At 37.3% G+C, this 15871-nt stretch overlaps 1 protein-coding gene across 9 annotated transcripts in view; it reads left to right on the top strand.

Annotated features, from left to right (window-relative positions):
• The window catches only part of TP63 (tumor protein p63), a gene marked incomplete at both ends in the record, with an annotated part of 199268 nt that overhangs the window by 166633 nt on the left and 16764 nt on the right, over positions 1-15871 (top strand). For 5 of the 9 annotated variants that reach the window (XM_084231726.1, XM_084231728.1, XM_084231730.1 and 2 more), the window contains 6 exons: positions 4597-4783; positions 6754-6869; positions 7836-7945; positions 8626-8762; positions 10564-10646; positions 13199-13335. In XM_084231726.1, the coding sequence (XP_084087852.1) occupies positions 4597-4783; positions 6754-6869; positions 7836-7945; positions 8626-8762; positions 10564-10646; positions 13199-13335 (770 nt within the window). The remainder of the gene's footprint in view (positions 1-4596; positions 4784-6753; positions 6870-7835; positions 7946-8625; positions 8763-10563; positions 10647-13198; positions 13336-15871) is intronic. The other 4 variants (XM_084231727.1, XM_084231729.1, XM_084231732.1 and 1 more) reach the window with 1 other exon arrangement.

The raw sequence follows: 15871 nt of genomic DNA, 5'->3' as shown, positions 1-15871 counted from the left end.
CTAGGAAAACAATTAGAAATTTAAATTTTAAAAGTACCATTTACAATAATTAAAAAAGTAAAATACTGAAGACACAATCTAACAAAATACATGCAAGATTTTCGCACTGAAAAAAGTATAGAACTTTTCTGAGGATAATTAAATAAGTTATAATAAAATGGATATATATATATATATATATATATATAGTATGTTTGTGGATTAGACAACACAATATTGCTCAGCCAACAATATTCCATAAGATGACCTGTATATCTGACACAATCATCAGGCATTTTTTGTGGGAACTGATAAACTGCTTATAAATTATACATAGGAATTCAAGGACTGAGAATAGCGAAAATAATTTCAAAAAAGAACAAAATGGGAATATTTAAGTTACCTGGTTTCCATGTGGAGTGTAGGAACTGAGACTATAAATATCCTATAAGAAAGTGGAAAATGCTTCCAAAGTTGGAATATAAGGTGAATATATATATGTGTGTGTGTGATCATATAAAGATACAAATATGCATAACATGTATGAGCTAATTAGATAGATGCTCAATATCATTAAATATCAGAGAGTCACTAATTTAAATTACAATGAGATCCACTGCATACCTATAGGGGTGGTAATTAAACCGACAATATCAAATGCTGACAATGCAATATATTTCAGGTTTCTTGCTGGTGGTAACACAAAATGGCACACCATCTTTGTAGAAGTATTTAGCATTTTCTTGCAAAGTTAATTACACACTTACCCAGCAAACACATATCTAGGCATTAATCCAGACAATTGAAAAAAATGTCCTCATTTATGTTTGCATATAAATGTTCATAATAGTTTTATTCATAGTAAATACAAGCCATGAATATTTGATGAATTGATGAATAATGAATTCCACTACATAATGAAATGGAATGTTGATGCCCACAAAAACATGAATGAATGTCAAGAATATTATGCTACATGCAAGAAGCCAGAACCACAAGATTATTTATTGTTTTATTGCACTTCTGTGAAATTTTAAAGATACAAAAGTGCAGTAAGAGAAAGCAGGAAGTTGATTACCAGGGAAAGGGGTAGGGAGGCAATTAACTGCAAAAGGGCAAATGATAATTTTGACATTGGGGCAGAGAGATGGAGGGAATGTGTGAGAAGGGATGAAATGTGTTGCATCTTGATTGTTGTACTACTTTACACTAAATTGTAACTCAAAGCTGATTAATATGAAACAAAGCACACTCACTGAAAAGAATAAATCAAGCCTTAGAATGAAAGAATCTCAAGTTGTTGTTGGGAGAAGTTTAGAGATGAATTTTTAAAGTCCCAGAGAAGGGGGGAAGGGGACAGGAATATGGAGAAAGAGAGAAGTTAAAAAGATTCAATGTGGGGGGCCTCCCTGGTGGCGCAGGCGGTTGAGGGCCACACTGTGAGGCAGTCTGCAGCCTCTGCAATGCAGGTTTGATCCCAGCTGGCCGGTAAGAATCCCACATGGCGCAGCAGACCTCTCCTGTCTCGCCTGCTGCTCCCCTCAGCAGTGTATTTCGTCACTCTGCCTGTTCTGTTCCCTGCTCTGCCTCTGGTGACTCCTCTCACCCTCCCGCGCATCAGGCCTCTACCCCTGTTCTTGTGTAAAATTAAAAAAAAAAAAAAATTCATCTTTTTAAAAAAAAGATTCAATGTTTTCAAAATTTCTGTCTCTGATGACTAGAGTCACCAAGGTATTTTAAAATCTTGGTGTAGATCAGATTTCTAATTTTTGTGATTTTTACAGAAAAGCCTGAAATATTAGTGAAGATGTTTCCTAGGGCATAAAGGAAGCAAACCAGTCCAAGGAATTATGAATATACTGTAAGCCAAGGAGACTGAATTTAGTATTGGAAAAATATTGATCCTCATAGAACCAATTTGAAGACAATGCAGCAAACAGACTAAAGTTAGCTTGGTAGAAAACCAACCACATAAGTCTTATGAAGTTCAGGACCTTATTCTAGAATGCCCCACAGATGGAAGAGAAACTGACACACACTAGCACTAGAACCCGGGTTGACTTCCTTCTAATTCAGCACTTTCTCAATTCTGTCACTTGTGGCCTCTTCCTGATATGAGCCAACATTATACTGAGAAACAAAGATGTTGATGTTAATTAGACTACTGTTGAGTTCCATTTTAATGTTAGGTAAGATTGTATACCTTTTTAATTGATTCGGAAGGTAGCACAAGGTTGGAAGTTAGAAAAATATAAAAGTAAAAGAATTTGCACTGATGAGACTAGAGAAAGAGAAGAGCCAAGGACTGTCCTTACAGGGCTAGGACTGGCTCCTCTGTATTGATTGCTGTCACCGCAGGCAGGTCCTCTCCTTGCCTCATTTTCTTATCTCTAAAATGAAGATAATAATATGGATCCATTATCTGTTATCTGCAATTCTGAAATTCACAGAGCTCTGAAAACCAAAAGTTGGTTTTGTTTTGATTTAATATCTTAAGTTCCTGGCAAACTCATTTGGTGGTGAAGTTGGGTCTGAACTGTGAGCTTTATAGCCATTGTACAGTTAAGAGAAAATTCTTGTATTTTGCAGAAATGCTGAGGGGTCATTAAGGGATACTGTCCCAAATCCTACTCAGGTGTTCATAGTATATGCTATATGAACTTTACTCCCTTTCTATAATCTAAACAATTCTGGATTCTAAAACATCTGGCCTCTAGGGTTTCAGATAAGAGATTATATACCTTTAAGACCTTCCGCATAGGTTGTATAAGGATGAATTTCTTGCAACAGAACTCAGAAAATAGTGAACTATTATTATTTATCATAAAATTACATTCTCCACCCCTGTCTCTGAGAATGAGTGAGGAGGAACACTTGATGGCGCCTAAATTTAGTCTCAGAACTTTTATATTTTAGTATGTCAAACTTGACATATAGTACATCAATTACTGAAATGGAATGTTTCTCATAACTGTCTTACTCAGAGCACTTTTTTTTTGCAATCTTTACATTCTTGGAAGGACACTTTATTTGCCTGCAGGTGTTAGCTGACAGACTTATTTTTCAGTCATCTTTCCTAAGGTGCATCTTATGAAACTCTTAGTTAGATTATATTATCTCCTAACTAAAATGCAAACACATGAAGATGGTTATATACTTGGAATTCTCTATAAAAGCGAGATCATTAAAGACAATGTCTTTGTAGATTAATTGGTTAAAAACACTAGAACAAAAATATCTATCTAGATTTCATTCAGTGTTTCCCAAGTAGAACTTTATTTCTGTGGTTGATGTTTGGCATGCTTCCTATTTCTTTCAGCTATGCAAAACTCTTTTGCTGTGTTTAATCCTTGACCTGTGGGCATGGAGAACTGATTATGAAATATACTTCTTGTATTGGGAAATTTTTAACTGAAAATTTCATATAATGAAATACTTGGGAGAAAAAAAGAAAGATTACTTAAATAAAGATTATGTTTCAAGAGGAATAAATAAAGAGACTATTTTTAAATGTACATTTTGGTAGGTCATTTACCTTTAGTTAGAGCTGTGTTGAAACATAATCATGAACTTCTTTTTCATTCTGACTATTATTTCCCAGTGTCTTTCCCCTGGAAGAATGTTGCTGCCAATTTATGATTGCAACCTCTGTGTGTGTCTGCCTGTGTGTGTGTGTGTGTGTGTGTGTGTTTACCCTTTGTTTGAGAGTTACTAGGTGCCCTGTTCTTCCCTGGCAATCCCAGTGCCTGGGGGAATGAAAGGGGAGTTAATCCTGCCATCTGAATGAGTGGGACTACACTGACTTGGAGAACCGGGGTGATAAGGTTCAATATGGTATGAGTATTAGAACGAACCTTTTCTGTACTGACTCTAAGGTAGGAGAGGGAAACAACATAGAGTAGAATCTTCTTCTTGTTTCTGGTTCTAGGTCTCAGGTTTTCTCCACCCTATTTTTCCAGTTATACAAAGAAACAAAACAAAAACCAAAAAACAACCAGCCAATCAACTAATCAGTACTTCCTGCTAATGACTCCTTACACAGTCCATATTCTCTTCCGCTGTGATACTATGAGATAAATTTAATACTTGGGAGAGCGTTTACTTTGTAATTTTCTAGATGGTCAGCCTAAGATAAAATCTCTTCATGCTCTGCCAGATAGTCCATCTTAAATATTTTTTTCCATAAACCTTTTCTCTCTCTAGAGTATTACAAGAGTGCTGTAAATTAGTCTGTTGACTATCACTAAATACATAAAACCATTGCTTTTCCATTTAAGTGCCGGTACTCTATGACGCTGCTCATAGGGAAAGGTATTTAAACCCCACTGAGACTCAGTTTCTTCACACTAAGAAGACAATAAAAGGAAATAATGACATCAATGTGTTTTGATAAATGTGAAATCATTTGTAAACTTAAGAATTTCTTTAAAATAATGCATTAGTCTGATCAATATATAACTCTCTCTAGTAAGATTGCTATGCCATGTCGAGAGTAACCAGTAACGAACAGGCAGCTATAATATTGCAAAAAGTAGACATATGTTCCCTGCTCTGTTTTGGAATGTAACAATATCTCTTGTGGTTCTTGTCTTCTCTCCATTGCCCATCTCTAAGCAGTATTCCACTGAATTGAAAAAGCTGTACTGCCAAATTGCGAAGACATGCCCCATCCAGATCAAGGTGATGACCCCGCCTCCTCAGGGTGCTGTCATCCGTGCCATGCCCGTCTACAAGAAGGCTGAACATGTCACAGAGGTGGTGAAGCGCTGCCCCAACCATGAGCTGAGCCGTGAATTCAATGAGGGTAAGGAGAATAAGAATTTGCAGCTGTTTAAATTAACTCCTTGTTGATAGAGATTCTGTGGAGATTTTTGTTTGGGACAGCGCTGCCTAGTTCCAACCACTGCAGTCTAGGAGTAACTGGGTCACTGTTTTAGATAACAGAGTATCTGAGGATACAATATATAAAAATAATTTTTAGATATACAAATAATGGATAAATATGTCCCTTTCACAATGATTGGGCTATAAAATACATATGTATGTAAAAATGTTATGAAATGAACTAGACTCACTTCTCAACTACTTACTGTTTCCTTTAAAAAAAAAAAAAATGAGTGGGAGAACAATGTGGCATCTAGTCAGTTCAGCCTGGGCTAGGACATCCTTCAGCTTTAGTGTCTTTCCCAGAGTAATTTTTCAAGGCTAGCCCAATCAAAAGCTGGAGTGGTAAGAGGGAGAACATGACAGGGGGAAATATGAAACAATTAGAAAAGGAAAATGGGAAAGAAGAAAATTAAATGAATGAAAATAATGGGTAAGAGGAATAAATGGGAGCTCTGGAACAACAGCTAGGAGGGGAGACTGTGAAGTGAAATACTAGGCACCTGGAGTAAATATCTCATAGCCCCTGTAAGCTCTGTATCCATCCATAAGTCATGCCCTGTGTTCTGAGCCTCAGATCCAGCAATAGCTTTATAGAAGAGATCGCTATTTTCCAGGGGTAGCTTATACCCAATATTCTAAGATTGTATGAAAGGAGGTTAAGTAATGTATACAGAAAAGTGTAAAAGAAGGACAGGAGAAAGTATTGGACTCATCTAAGAATGATGAGAATGCAGGAGGATTGGGAGTTAGAATATTTATATAGAAAATATATTTAAAAGGAGGAATAATTTATAGCTGAAAAGTTTGAATGATAACAATATAAAAGATGGCAGAGAAAAAATAATGGAGGAAAAGAATAGATAGAAATTTAAATAGGGAAAATAAAGTAATATCTTCCCACTTTAACATAACTATTTTTGACACATTGCTATCCCTCATCATTATTCATATGTTTACATCTTGCTTTTAATTTCACAATATGTCTGAAAGATCATTCCATATAGCTAGAGTTTATTATTAATTTTCATAACTGCCTTTGATCCATCAAGGTGACATAAATTTTATTTTTTGTTTAACATTGCTTGATGTAATAGTTATTTTTTAGTTCTTGCAATATGGTATGATGCTTTACAGAGCATTTTGATACACTTGGTATTTTATTTTCATTGAATGTCCGTTTTTGTGGACTAGAAATATGTTGTTAATGGCTGAAAACACTTTTATAGCTTCCAATTTTTGAATCAGATTCTTGCTTGTGTAGCTTTGTACTTTGCCAATAATCACAGTTTTATGAAATTTTGCTTACCCTCTTTTTCAAATGTCACTCCCTTTTTATTCTCCAATTTGGGCTTTTTTCAGAATGACAAAACCAATGAGTTACTCATTTTTTATGAAGAAGAAAAGGTATATAAATGGGGGCTTTAAGATGCAGAACAGAATAGGTAAGAGGAAAGATAATATCCTTGCCATCTGTTGCCTCTTATTTAGTACTTTGGCTGGTAATTTTGGGGGCAGCATCTTCTCTCAAGCTTTTTAAATATTAATGTGCTTCTTATCCTTCCACTTTTCAGTGGAACTGGCAAAATTCCCTCTGCTGATCAGGTCAGAATAAAACCTTGAGTCATTTACCTTATACATCAGAAACCTCAAACTATTCCCATAAATATAGACAAACATTCTAGTGCTTTCTGTTGCTATAAAGGTTATGAAAATGTGTGTATTAGATGTCTGGCAACAGAGTCTGCTCCTTTTTTTAAGTATGTATGTTTCCTCTATTATACAAACTATTTCTCGTGTCACCAACTTTATGTCTCTATGGTTTCAGTTGATTTTGTGTATTTGGAGTGTGCTAGAATTAACTATCTTTTATCTTTCTCCATTTTGCAGGACAGATAGCTCCTCCTAGCCATTTGATTCGAGTAGAAGGGAACAGCCATGCCCAGTATGTAGAAGACCCCATCACAGGAAGACAGAGTGTGTTGGTACCTTATGAGCCACCCCAGGTAAGAAGATAAGAACTGGATAGATTTGAGATAGCATTAATTTCAGTAATAGAGAGTGTTCTGAACATTTATTTTTCTGTTAGTTCCTATCAGCAAATATGTTACCATTTTGTGTTTTTTCTCTTCGTCTCCTCCATAGTCTCTTTTCTCTGTGTCCTTCAAATCTCCTAAATTTGTAATAAATTAATTTGGTAAAATGGCTCCATGCCTTCTTCCCATCTTAAAAACAGATAATAATTGAACTTGCAAGTAGAATAATGTATAACATCTCATCCAGGGAATCTTAATTGGCAATTGAACCTGGTGGTCATAGATATGCATGACCACCAAGAATTTTTATACTAGCTTGAAAATGAGGAGCCAGCTAAGAGAGATGTCCTCACTGATGTGTGAATGAAGAGATGGCCATATAGAAAAGTAGAGTTGTATGGCCTGGCTGTGTGGACTTTCAGCTTGTGACACTCCTCTGGGCTCCGCTTCATATAGCCTCACCTATAAATGAGCCCTTTGGACTAGATTTAAATCTGGGGGCCTTTAAAGATATTTATACAAGTGTGCATTCAAATAAATATTGTGTTCTTTTAATTAACATAGGGGAAATATCCTGGGCATATGATTTTATACTTAGTCATTTTTTTCAGCTCTCCCTTTTCAGTGATTTTTAATATATGTCACCCTGTTTCAATTGGATGATGTGGGTCAGCTTATAAATGATTAGGGTCAAAGATAATTGTTTTGGAAGAGCATTCCTCACCTTATGTAGTGTCCATTGTTGTAAACAATGGCTTTAAGCTTCCCAAGAAACAAGACAAAGAGAATCTATGATGGGTTTCTGACCTGGCCTTCTCGGAAGAAAGCACATCACTTCAGCCGAAGTAGAGTTGTTTAAAAAGAAGGAAGGACTGCGAATGACAAATATCAGTTCAAACCTTTGTTAACATGGGCTTTTTTTCCCCACATATTCAGGTTGGCACTGAATTCACGACAGTCTTATACAATTTCATGTGTAACAGCAGTTGTGTTGGAGGGATGAACCGCCGTCCAATTTTAATCATTGTTACTCTGGAAACCAGAGAGTAAGTGGCATAAGCAGAGTTGTCATTCTGCAAAACCATGGGCAGAGGGCAAAGTGAAATTATGTCTGCTTTATCATTACCTTGGCATGCACAGCAAAGAACTACCCTTGATTTTGTCCTTTGTGCTTTAAATCCTTGCTGCAAACACTTACATAAAAGATCTAAGAAAGTGGAGACAGAACGGGTGGATAAAGACAGAGGGGAAAAAAGAATCAGGGAGGTGTGCAAGTCACTTCATACCTGAATTCTTGACATTTGACTGGAATAGTTTCTTATTAGACAGTGTTTGTTTTCATGGGGCCCCCAAGGCATTTAACAGTTTCTTTGAGTAAGTCTGGGCTGCCTACGGGGATTTTATCCTGAGACATCCACTGGCTTAACTCAAGTTTCCTTCAAAATATGTAGCTAAATACAGCTGTTCAGCTAATGGCTTGGAGGTTCTTTGCAGAGCAAATGGAATGTTATTTACTAACATTGCTTGTGGCGTGTTAGCACTTTTGTGTCGTGCCAAGTGCTGATGGGTCCATCCTGAAAGCACTGGGACTGAGCTGCTGGTGGTGGTGGTGCTCTGGTGATGGCCAGGGGCGGGGTGGGGGGGTGCGCATGGCATGGGAGAACTCCAGGGGACTTTCAGAATTCTTTTCACTTAACTCTTTCTTCCTCTTTTCTCTAATTCCTAGTGGGCAAGTCTTGGGCCGACGCTGTTTCGAGGCCCGGATCTGTGCTTGCCCAGGGAGAGACAGAAAAGCGGATGAAGACAGCATCAGAAAGCAGCAAGTCTCGGACAGCACAAAGAATGGTGATGGTACGAAGCGCCGTAAGTAGCTGTAGTGGCCCAACGGGCTTGGGTTGAGTCAAGATACGGGGCTAGAGAGTATTTGAGAAGCTGCTTAATCAGACCGAAGTGTGTCAGAGAAAGTGTATGACTTGCAGCCCTAGAGCAGCAGTGGGAAGGGCAGTCGCCTTGATGTTCTCCAGGTACACACTCCAGCCTTATACAAGGGAATCATCATTTTGAGAATCTGATAGCCCAGTAGTAGCCAAAATGTGTGGGGCTGGCTCCCAGACCAGTAGCATCAGCATGGTCCAAAACCAGGTAGAAATGCAAATTCTCAGTTCCCAGTTTAGCTGAGGCAGAATTCTTGGGGTGAGGCCCTACGACCTTTATGAAGCTAGTTTGAGAGGCTAGTTTGTCTATTAATATCAGTTTTCCTTTCTGCTATTCTGAGCATGAAGGCTCACAATAGCACCTTCCTACCTCATGAGTCTGTAGGAATCATGAGAATTAAGAATGCTGTTCATAACACACCGTCTGAGCAGTATATTGATCCGGGTTTCATTGAACCTTGATGTGTATGACCCTCTGGTGTACTCAGTTACCTCATCGACAGTGAGCCTAATGATTTGGGTCTGTTACTTTTGTACTTCTTTTTGAAAAGCAGTGAATGCATGATTTTAAATGAAATATTTCATGGGATCCACAGTGCAAGATAGATTAAGGAGAAATTGTTCCTGGTGTAGGGACAGGCACTGAGGGCAGTCTGTGGTCCCATCCTCTACTTGGAAACCCCCTTTGCCATGAGGTATATCCCCACAGAGGGCTCCCTCCCCAAGTAACAAAGAGCAGGAAACACCATATATGATCCATATATGCTTCTAACTGTGACATTTGATTCTAGAAGGTGGCTTGCCAAAGCCTGATATCATTACAAATATTTTAACCAATCACAATGTAATTTACTTATTCAGAAAGTTTTTAATATTATTCTGATTAATGACCATAAGAAACAAAAATTGTATTACTTTTTACAGAACAAAATATTTTGACAACTAGTAACCATTAACATTAACTTCTAGCTTCTTAGCATGATTTTCTTTTCCTGTTGTTCTTTCTCTGGTTACTCTTCAAAAATATTTATTATTATGTATAAATAATTATGCTTCCACCCTAATTTTACTCAAGTCTGACCGATGGCATTTTCTTATACCAGTTATCTACAAATGAATGACTTTCAATAAAAACAGATTCTCTTAATTTTGGTAGGAGATTATCTCTGTACCCTGAATCCTGGGCATAATTTCTAATAGTGAAAACCTTAGGAACTTATGAGCTAATTCACGCATCTTTCCAAAGAGAAAACTGAGGACCTGAAAAGTGAGAATATGTGCCAGAAGTTGTATGATCTTTGTACTAAAGTGAGATGGCAGGACACACAAGACTGCATGCATTACCAAGACAACCTCTACAATGTACATTTACTTCCTGGGAAGATAAATGATCTGAAAAATAAAACACAAAACCAATTTATCTTCCTTCCCTTAACAGCTGTTCACAGACCCAAGCAGCAAGGCACAGGGAAACCTGCAGTACTACTGAAGCCAAAGGCAATTTCCCAGTGTCCCCAATTTCTTTGTTTCACATGTTCTGCCTCACCCTACCCCCACCTCATTATTATGAGGTTAACACTTACTAGAAAAGCTAGCACTGCCCAATAAGTGGATGCTTAGAACTAGGAACTCTGATCTCCCAGGTTTCACTACAGCTACTTTCTGTTTAATAAATGCGTTCTTGCTTCAGAAATGTTTCCAGTATGAAACTTGTGTTTTTCCTCCATCAGCTTTTCGTCAGAACACACATGGCATCCAGATGACATCCATCAAGAAACGAAGATCCCCCGATGATGAACTGTTATATTTACCAGTGAGTTTCCATTGGGCACTCATGACTGTTTCATTTTTACCTTCACTTTTACTCTTTTGTCATCTTCTGATTATCTGTGACAATAAGGAAAGGAGTGATGGTGGCCACTGAGGTAAAACAGAGAAAATATACATTTTTTAAAAAATTAGGAAATTCTCCCTTCCCTCCAGAGTTTTAGGATAAATTAGGAGTATGGGCTCTTCTACTTACTGCTCAACCAGACCTATCCTCTTAATAGTATTATACTTACCCAAACATTTAAAATTAACTTACATTCCATTATTTAAGAGTGACAAATTATCCGAAACTATCTGGCTGGTTCAATTTGGAACTAAAATCTGTCAGAAAGACTTCACAACATTGATACCATTATAGAGAGATGACTCTGATTTCTTTTTAGACAGTACTATAAAAAAGCCAAGCATGGCAGAAACCTCAATTATATATGAATGGCCAGAAGACTGGGCCCAATTACGCTGTAAGGAGATCATTCATTCCCGCAGGGGGCTTTGGCCTCTTTTGGTCAATAGGGTGCCCTTTTTCAGACCACTGTTGCAGTTCCTTGAATTCTTACTATTCTGAGGTCTTTGCCATCTAGACTGGCACTAAAGTGGAGTAATCAGTATAGTCCTTGAGTACAGTCCTTGAATATGCCACCTAACTTAACCCGTGAGACAGTCAAGCAAAGCCAGGAGATTTGGAGATTTGACTGGGACTTTCCACCTGAGACTAAATCTAAAGCAATTCAACAGGTTTGTGTAAGCCATACCTGTTTCTCTGCCTTCGCTGAGCCCTCATCATCAGGGAAATGGATTTTTTGCTGGTAAAACAATCAATGACTTAGTAACATTCTCAGTCTCATTTCTCAGTCTACATATGGAACCAACTTTTGAAGTTTAAGTTGAAATGTTCCCCATGTATTAAATATTCTAGAAAACCTGATATTTTTTCATGCCAAAATAGAAATCACCTGAAAGTTTATTTTTTTTAAGTAATTTCATTTCCATTAATGAAATCCATGTATTCAATTACGTCTTACATTTAATGAAAAATTAGTTAAATTGAAGCTTGGGAACAAAAAAAAAAAAACTCTATTAATTTAACAGGAATTTGTTTGTATTTGTTGAGTGGTAAATATGCTGGACATTGAGAAATAAGTAGGATAGAGTCCTTAATGTCAAAGAACCTGCCTTTTAGTGAGCAAACAGTTGAAACAATAAAGCAAATGCGGGCCTCCCCTGGTGGTGCAGGCGCTTGAGCGCAGCACTGTGAAGCTGCCCACAGCCTCTGCAGTGCTGGTTCAATCCCAGCCAGCCAGTGAGGGTCCCACATGGTGCGACAGACCTTTCTTGTCTTGCCTGCTGCTCCCCTCAGCAGTGTATTTCAGTCAGTCTGCCTGTTATATTCCCCACTCTGTCTCTGGTGAATCCTCTCACCCTCCTGCTAATCTGGCCTGTACCCTGGTTCTTGTATAAATAATAAATAAATAAATCTTTAAAAAAAAAAAAGCAAATGCTTCAACAGAGCCAGGAGTGAAGTTGTGGGAGCACAAAAGACAGACAGAAGACTCCATCTGGAAGACTGAGGTTAGAGCAAGCTTCTCAGAACCGATAGTAAGGCTGGAGTGAGTAGGAGTGAATCCAACAAAAAGTAGAGAAAATCTTCCAATTTCTGAATTTTGACAAATTCTGCTTCTCATCGTCAGGAATGGGACTGGCACAAGACCTCAATGGGCATTCACTCCCTATCTGGTCCCTTGCCTCACTCTAGTCCTGGCCCTGCTGATACTTTTTAAAGCATTTTAGAGGCTCTCTAAAGAGAGAAGCACATTTTAGCCCAGCAGAAACTTTTGTCCTTCCAGCAGTAGTTATAGTAATTTTCATTATTTGTTATAGTTTCATTTTCTAAAGTCATTTGAATGCTATTCTAGTGAATACTGAATCATTGTTCCTAGGGGGACTGCAGGATTCAGTTCCTACCTCTTTTCACAATATTTTCAGCACCTGATCAGTGTATAATCTTGTTTTATGTGTATTTCTACCTATGAATACTTTATTTAATAGACACTGTTGATTCATTAAAATTGAACTCAAAACCAATAGCACTATAACTGAGCGAAGCTTATCTAACACAGGTGTTTTCTCTGTCAGGTACTTCACAACCTTCTTGTACTTAGGAACACAGAATACATTCAGGGACCATTTTAAACAGAAAATTCACCACTAAAAAGTATAGAAATGTAAAAATATGAGAGAACTAGAGAGAACAAGAAAAAGGACACTTGTTCACCATATGACAGCACAATGGAAGGCAGTGCATCACTTTGCTCAGCCTCTGCTGGAAACAGGTGTGGTGGACTCAGATTTTCCAGCGTTCAACACATGTCTGCAATGACCACAAAATGCCGCTGGGGTTGTTTTTAATGTTATAAATCAATGTTAGCAAGTTGATGAATTTGCCAGTATGGAATCCATGAATAATGAGGACCGACTATCCTGATAGTTCTACAAATCTTCATCATTCCTTCTCTTTCCTCCTGCTCTCTTTCATAGGTGAGGGGTCGGGAGACCTATGAAATGCTGTTGAAAATCAAGGAGTCCCTGGAGCTCATGCAGTATCTTCCTCAGCACACGATTGAGACATACAGACAACAGCAGCAGCAGCAGCACCAGCACTTACTCCAGAAACAGTGAGTGTGTTATTTTAGGACTTTGAAGTGTGACTATTTATATGGGCTAGCAATAGGGGGATTGGTGGGTGATGTTGGAGATAAGGTGGTGAGACTGAAGAACATGATAGGTCCAGATGAGCTAGTGTGGGGACCTTTTTCAGTTTCAACAAAAACCTGCCTTTTAAGAAGTTGCTTCTACTTTCTGAAATTGAATCCAAATCATTTCAGGTGAATTCAAAGAGACTCATACTAACAGCTCTCTTTTATATACCCTTGATCTAAGCATTTTGAGTACATACACTATACTAGTAATAATGTGAATATTTAGAAAGGTTTGATCTTCCCTTATCCCATTAGATTGCCTCATACTCTTTTGGCATGCATACCTGATCCACTTTGGGGAAAACCATTGTAGTTAGGGATAGCATATATATAAAGTGACCTCTGTGAGTGCTGTGTTAAGAAGCATTTTGAAACCTAGTGCATGTTCATTGGGAAAATCTATGGGTGTAAAAGGGGCAAAGTGGCATCACATTGCCAAATTTTAACATCCCTATTCTAGATTGACTTCCTGCTCTACATTTTTGCATAAATTGGGCCAGATTTTGTAACCATATTGGAATATACTCAACCTATTTATATGTTAATTTTTATCTTGACTCTTGTATCTTTGATGATGTTGATTGTTTTATGACTAACCAGAATACTATAGTTCTTTTGAAAGGAAGGGAAGTTGGTGAATCAAGTCTGTTTATACTTATCCTTCTATGGTTACTAAAAATCACTTGTCATTAAGATATCTTGTCTGTACTGAAGATATTGACAGAATCTATAGATCAATGTAAAATGTATCCATTTGGGCCCATTTGAATAATTTAAATGTTTGATTTTACTCTTTCCGCAAAGTGAGATTAAACCAAAACCATCTTGCCTAAGGCAAATATTGTCTTTATAATTGAAATGCAAATGAACAATAGGTAATGGTTCTTTTCTAATTACACTTTAGCTACTAAACTGTGGTAGCTATGGAACATACGATAAAGAGAGCATGTTATGTTTTTTTATAATCAACATAAATACAGTTGAGGTCACCAGACTCTCTTGCTGATACCTTGAAGGGATCCCTGTGCATCCATTGGCTGCAGGGTATATATAGGGTTGGCAGCAGCAGGTTAGATAAAAAGCAGCTCTCTCTTTAAAGGCCATTAAAAAGATGAGCATTTAAGACCCCTTTCTGCCTGAAAAGGATCTCACCATTTACTTCTAGCATGAATGAGTTACAAATCATATTATAAGGTTTTATAGGGAAGGCTGAGTAGAAAGTTTAATCTAGAAGTTCCTGGAAGACACAAAGTATTCCAAAAGAGAATTTAGAACCCAAATTACATGCAGAATTCCAACTGCCAATCCTTTAGATTCTTTAGGATAGCAGATGGAAATATATGTTAATATATTCAAGTGTAAACTGATATAGTCCTTATAAATCAGACAATGGTGATCAAAGAAACACACCGCTAGTATTATTTACAGACCCAGAGGGGGTAAGTGCTTTCCCCAGGATATACATAGGATAGTGTTAAGAAACATCCCAAATTGTGTCCTATTCACACTGGAAATATTTGTTTTCAGCCAAAAGACATCAGAAGTGTGTTCCTATATCTCTGAATCACAATGTTGTAAGCCAATTTTACCTGAATTGAAAAAAATAAGATAAGGACTTCAGAAGAATTACACAGTAGCATATCATGTTGAAATAGTTGCTCTGTGATTTTCTTCCCTGTTTCTTTTGACTATTAGGCCAAATTGATACTTATTAAAGACTGTGACTTAATAGATCTGACTACCTAGAAATGCCAGTCAGCAAACTCTTTTTTCTGTAAAGTACTGATAATAAATATTTTAGGTTTTCTGCTTCATATGGTTTCTTGTAGCTACTCATTTCTGCCACTGGAGTCAAAACTAATCCATAGATATGTAGTGAATGAGAGTGGAGCAGAGAGAGACCATTAAGAACTTAGTTCTAACCTCTTCTTTACCTGTCTATCTACCTACCTGCCTACCTATCTGTCTATCTATATATGATAAAGTAGAGAGGTATTAAAAGGTTTTAGGAAACTCTCAAGTGATTTTAAGTTGACATTTCTAAATAAATGCCCAGCCTAATAAAAAGACCCCCGTCTTAAACAGAGATCTCTTTTATCACATATCCATCTAGACATAAAATGTAGTTAGCAGTGCAATCCTATCATCAACTAAGACTGAACTGGTTGACTTGATTCACATAGCATAGTTTTGCTGAAGCTCTTTACATTAAAGTATTAAGGATAGAGATGAGAAAGATAGGATTCCAGCCATTCCATAGTTTAAGATTTCTTGATGAATTCCTAACTAGAACACCTTCTGAAAGTTTAAGAGTGTTCTGGAAAGTTATTCTCAGTGTCATACATGTTAGTAGAACAATTTTAAACAGTTTCTCTCAGTTATACAATAAAGGGAATAATTTAGTCACATGGTTTTAGAGATATATAAGCTAGAAGAATCAATTACAGTCAGT

Source organism: Talpa europaea, assembly GCF_964194135.1.
Source record: "Talpa europaea genome assembly, chromosome: 4".
Taxonomy (NCBI): Eukaryota; Metazoa; Chordata; class Mammalia; order Eulipotyphla; family Talpidae; genus Talpa; species Talpa europaea.
The sequence above is the reverse complement of the archived record's forward strand: the minus strand, read 5'-3'. Positions and strand labels throughout refer to the sequence as shown.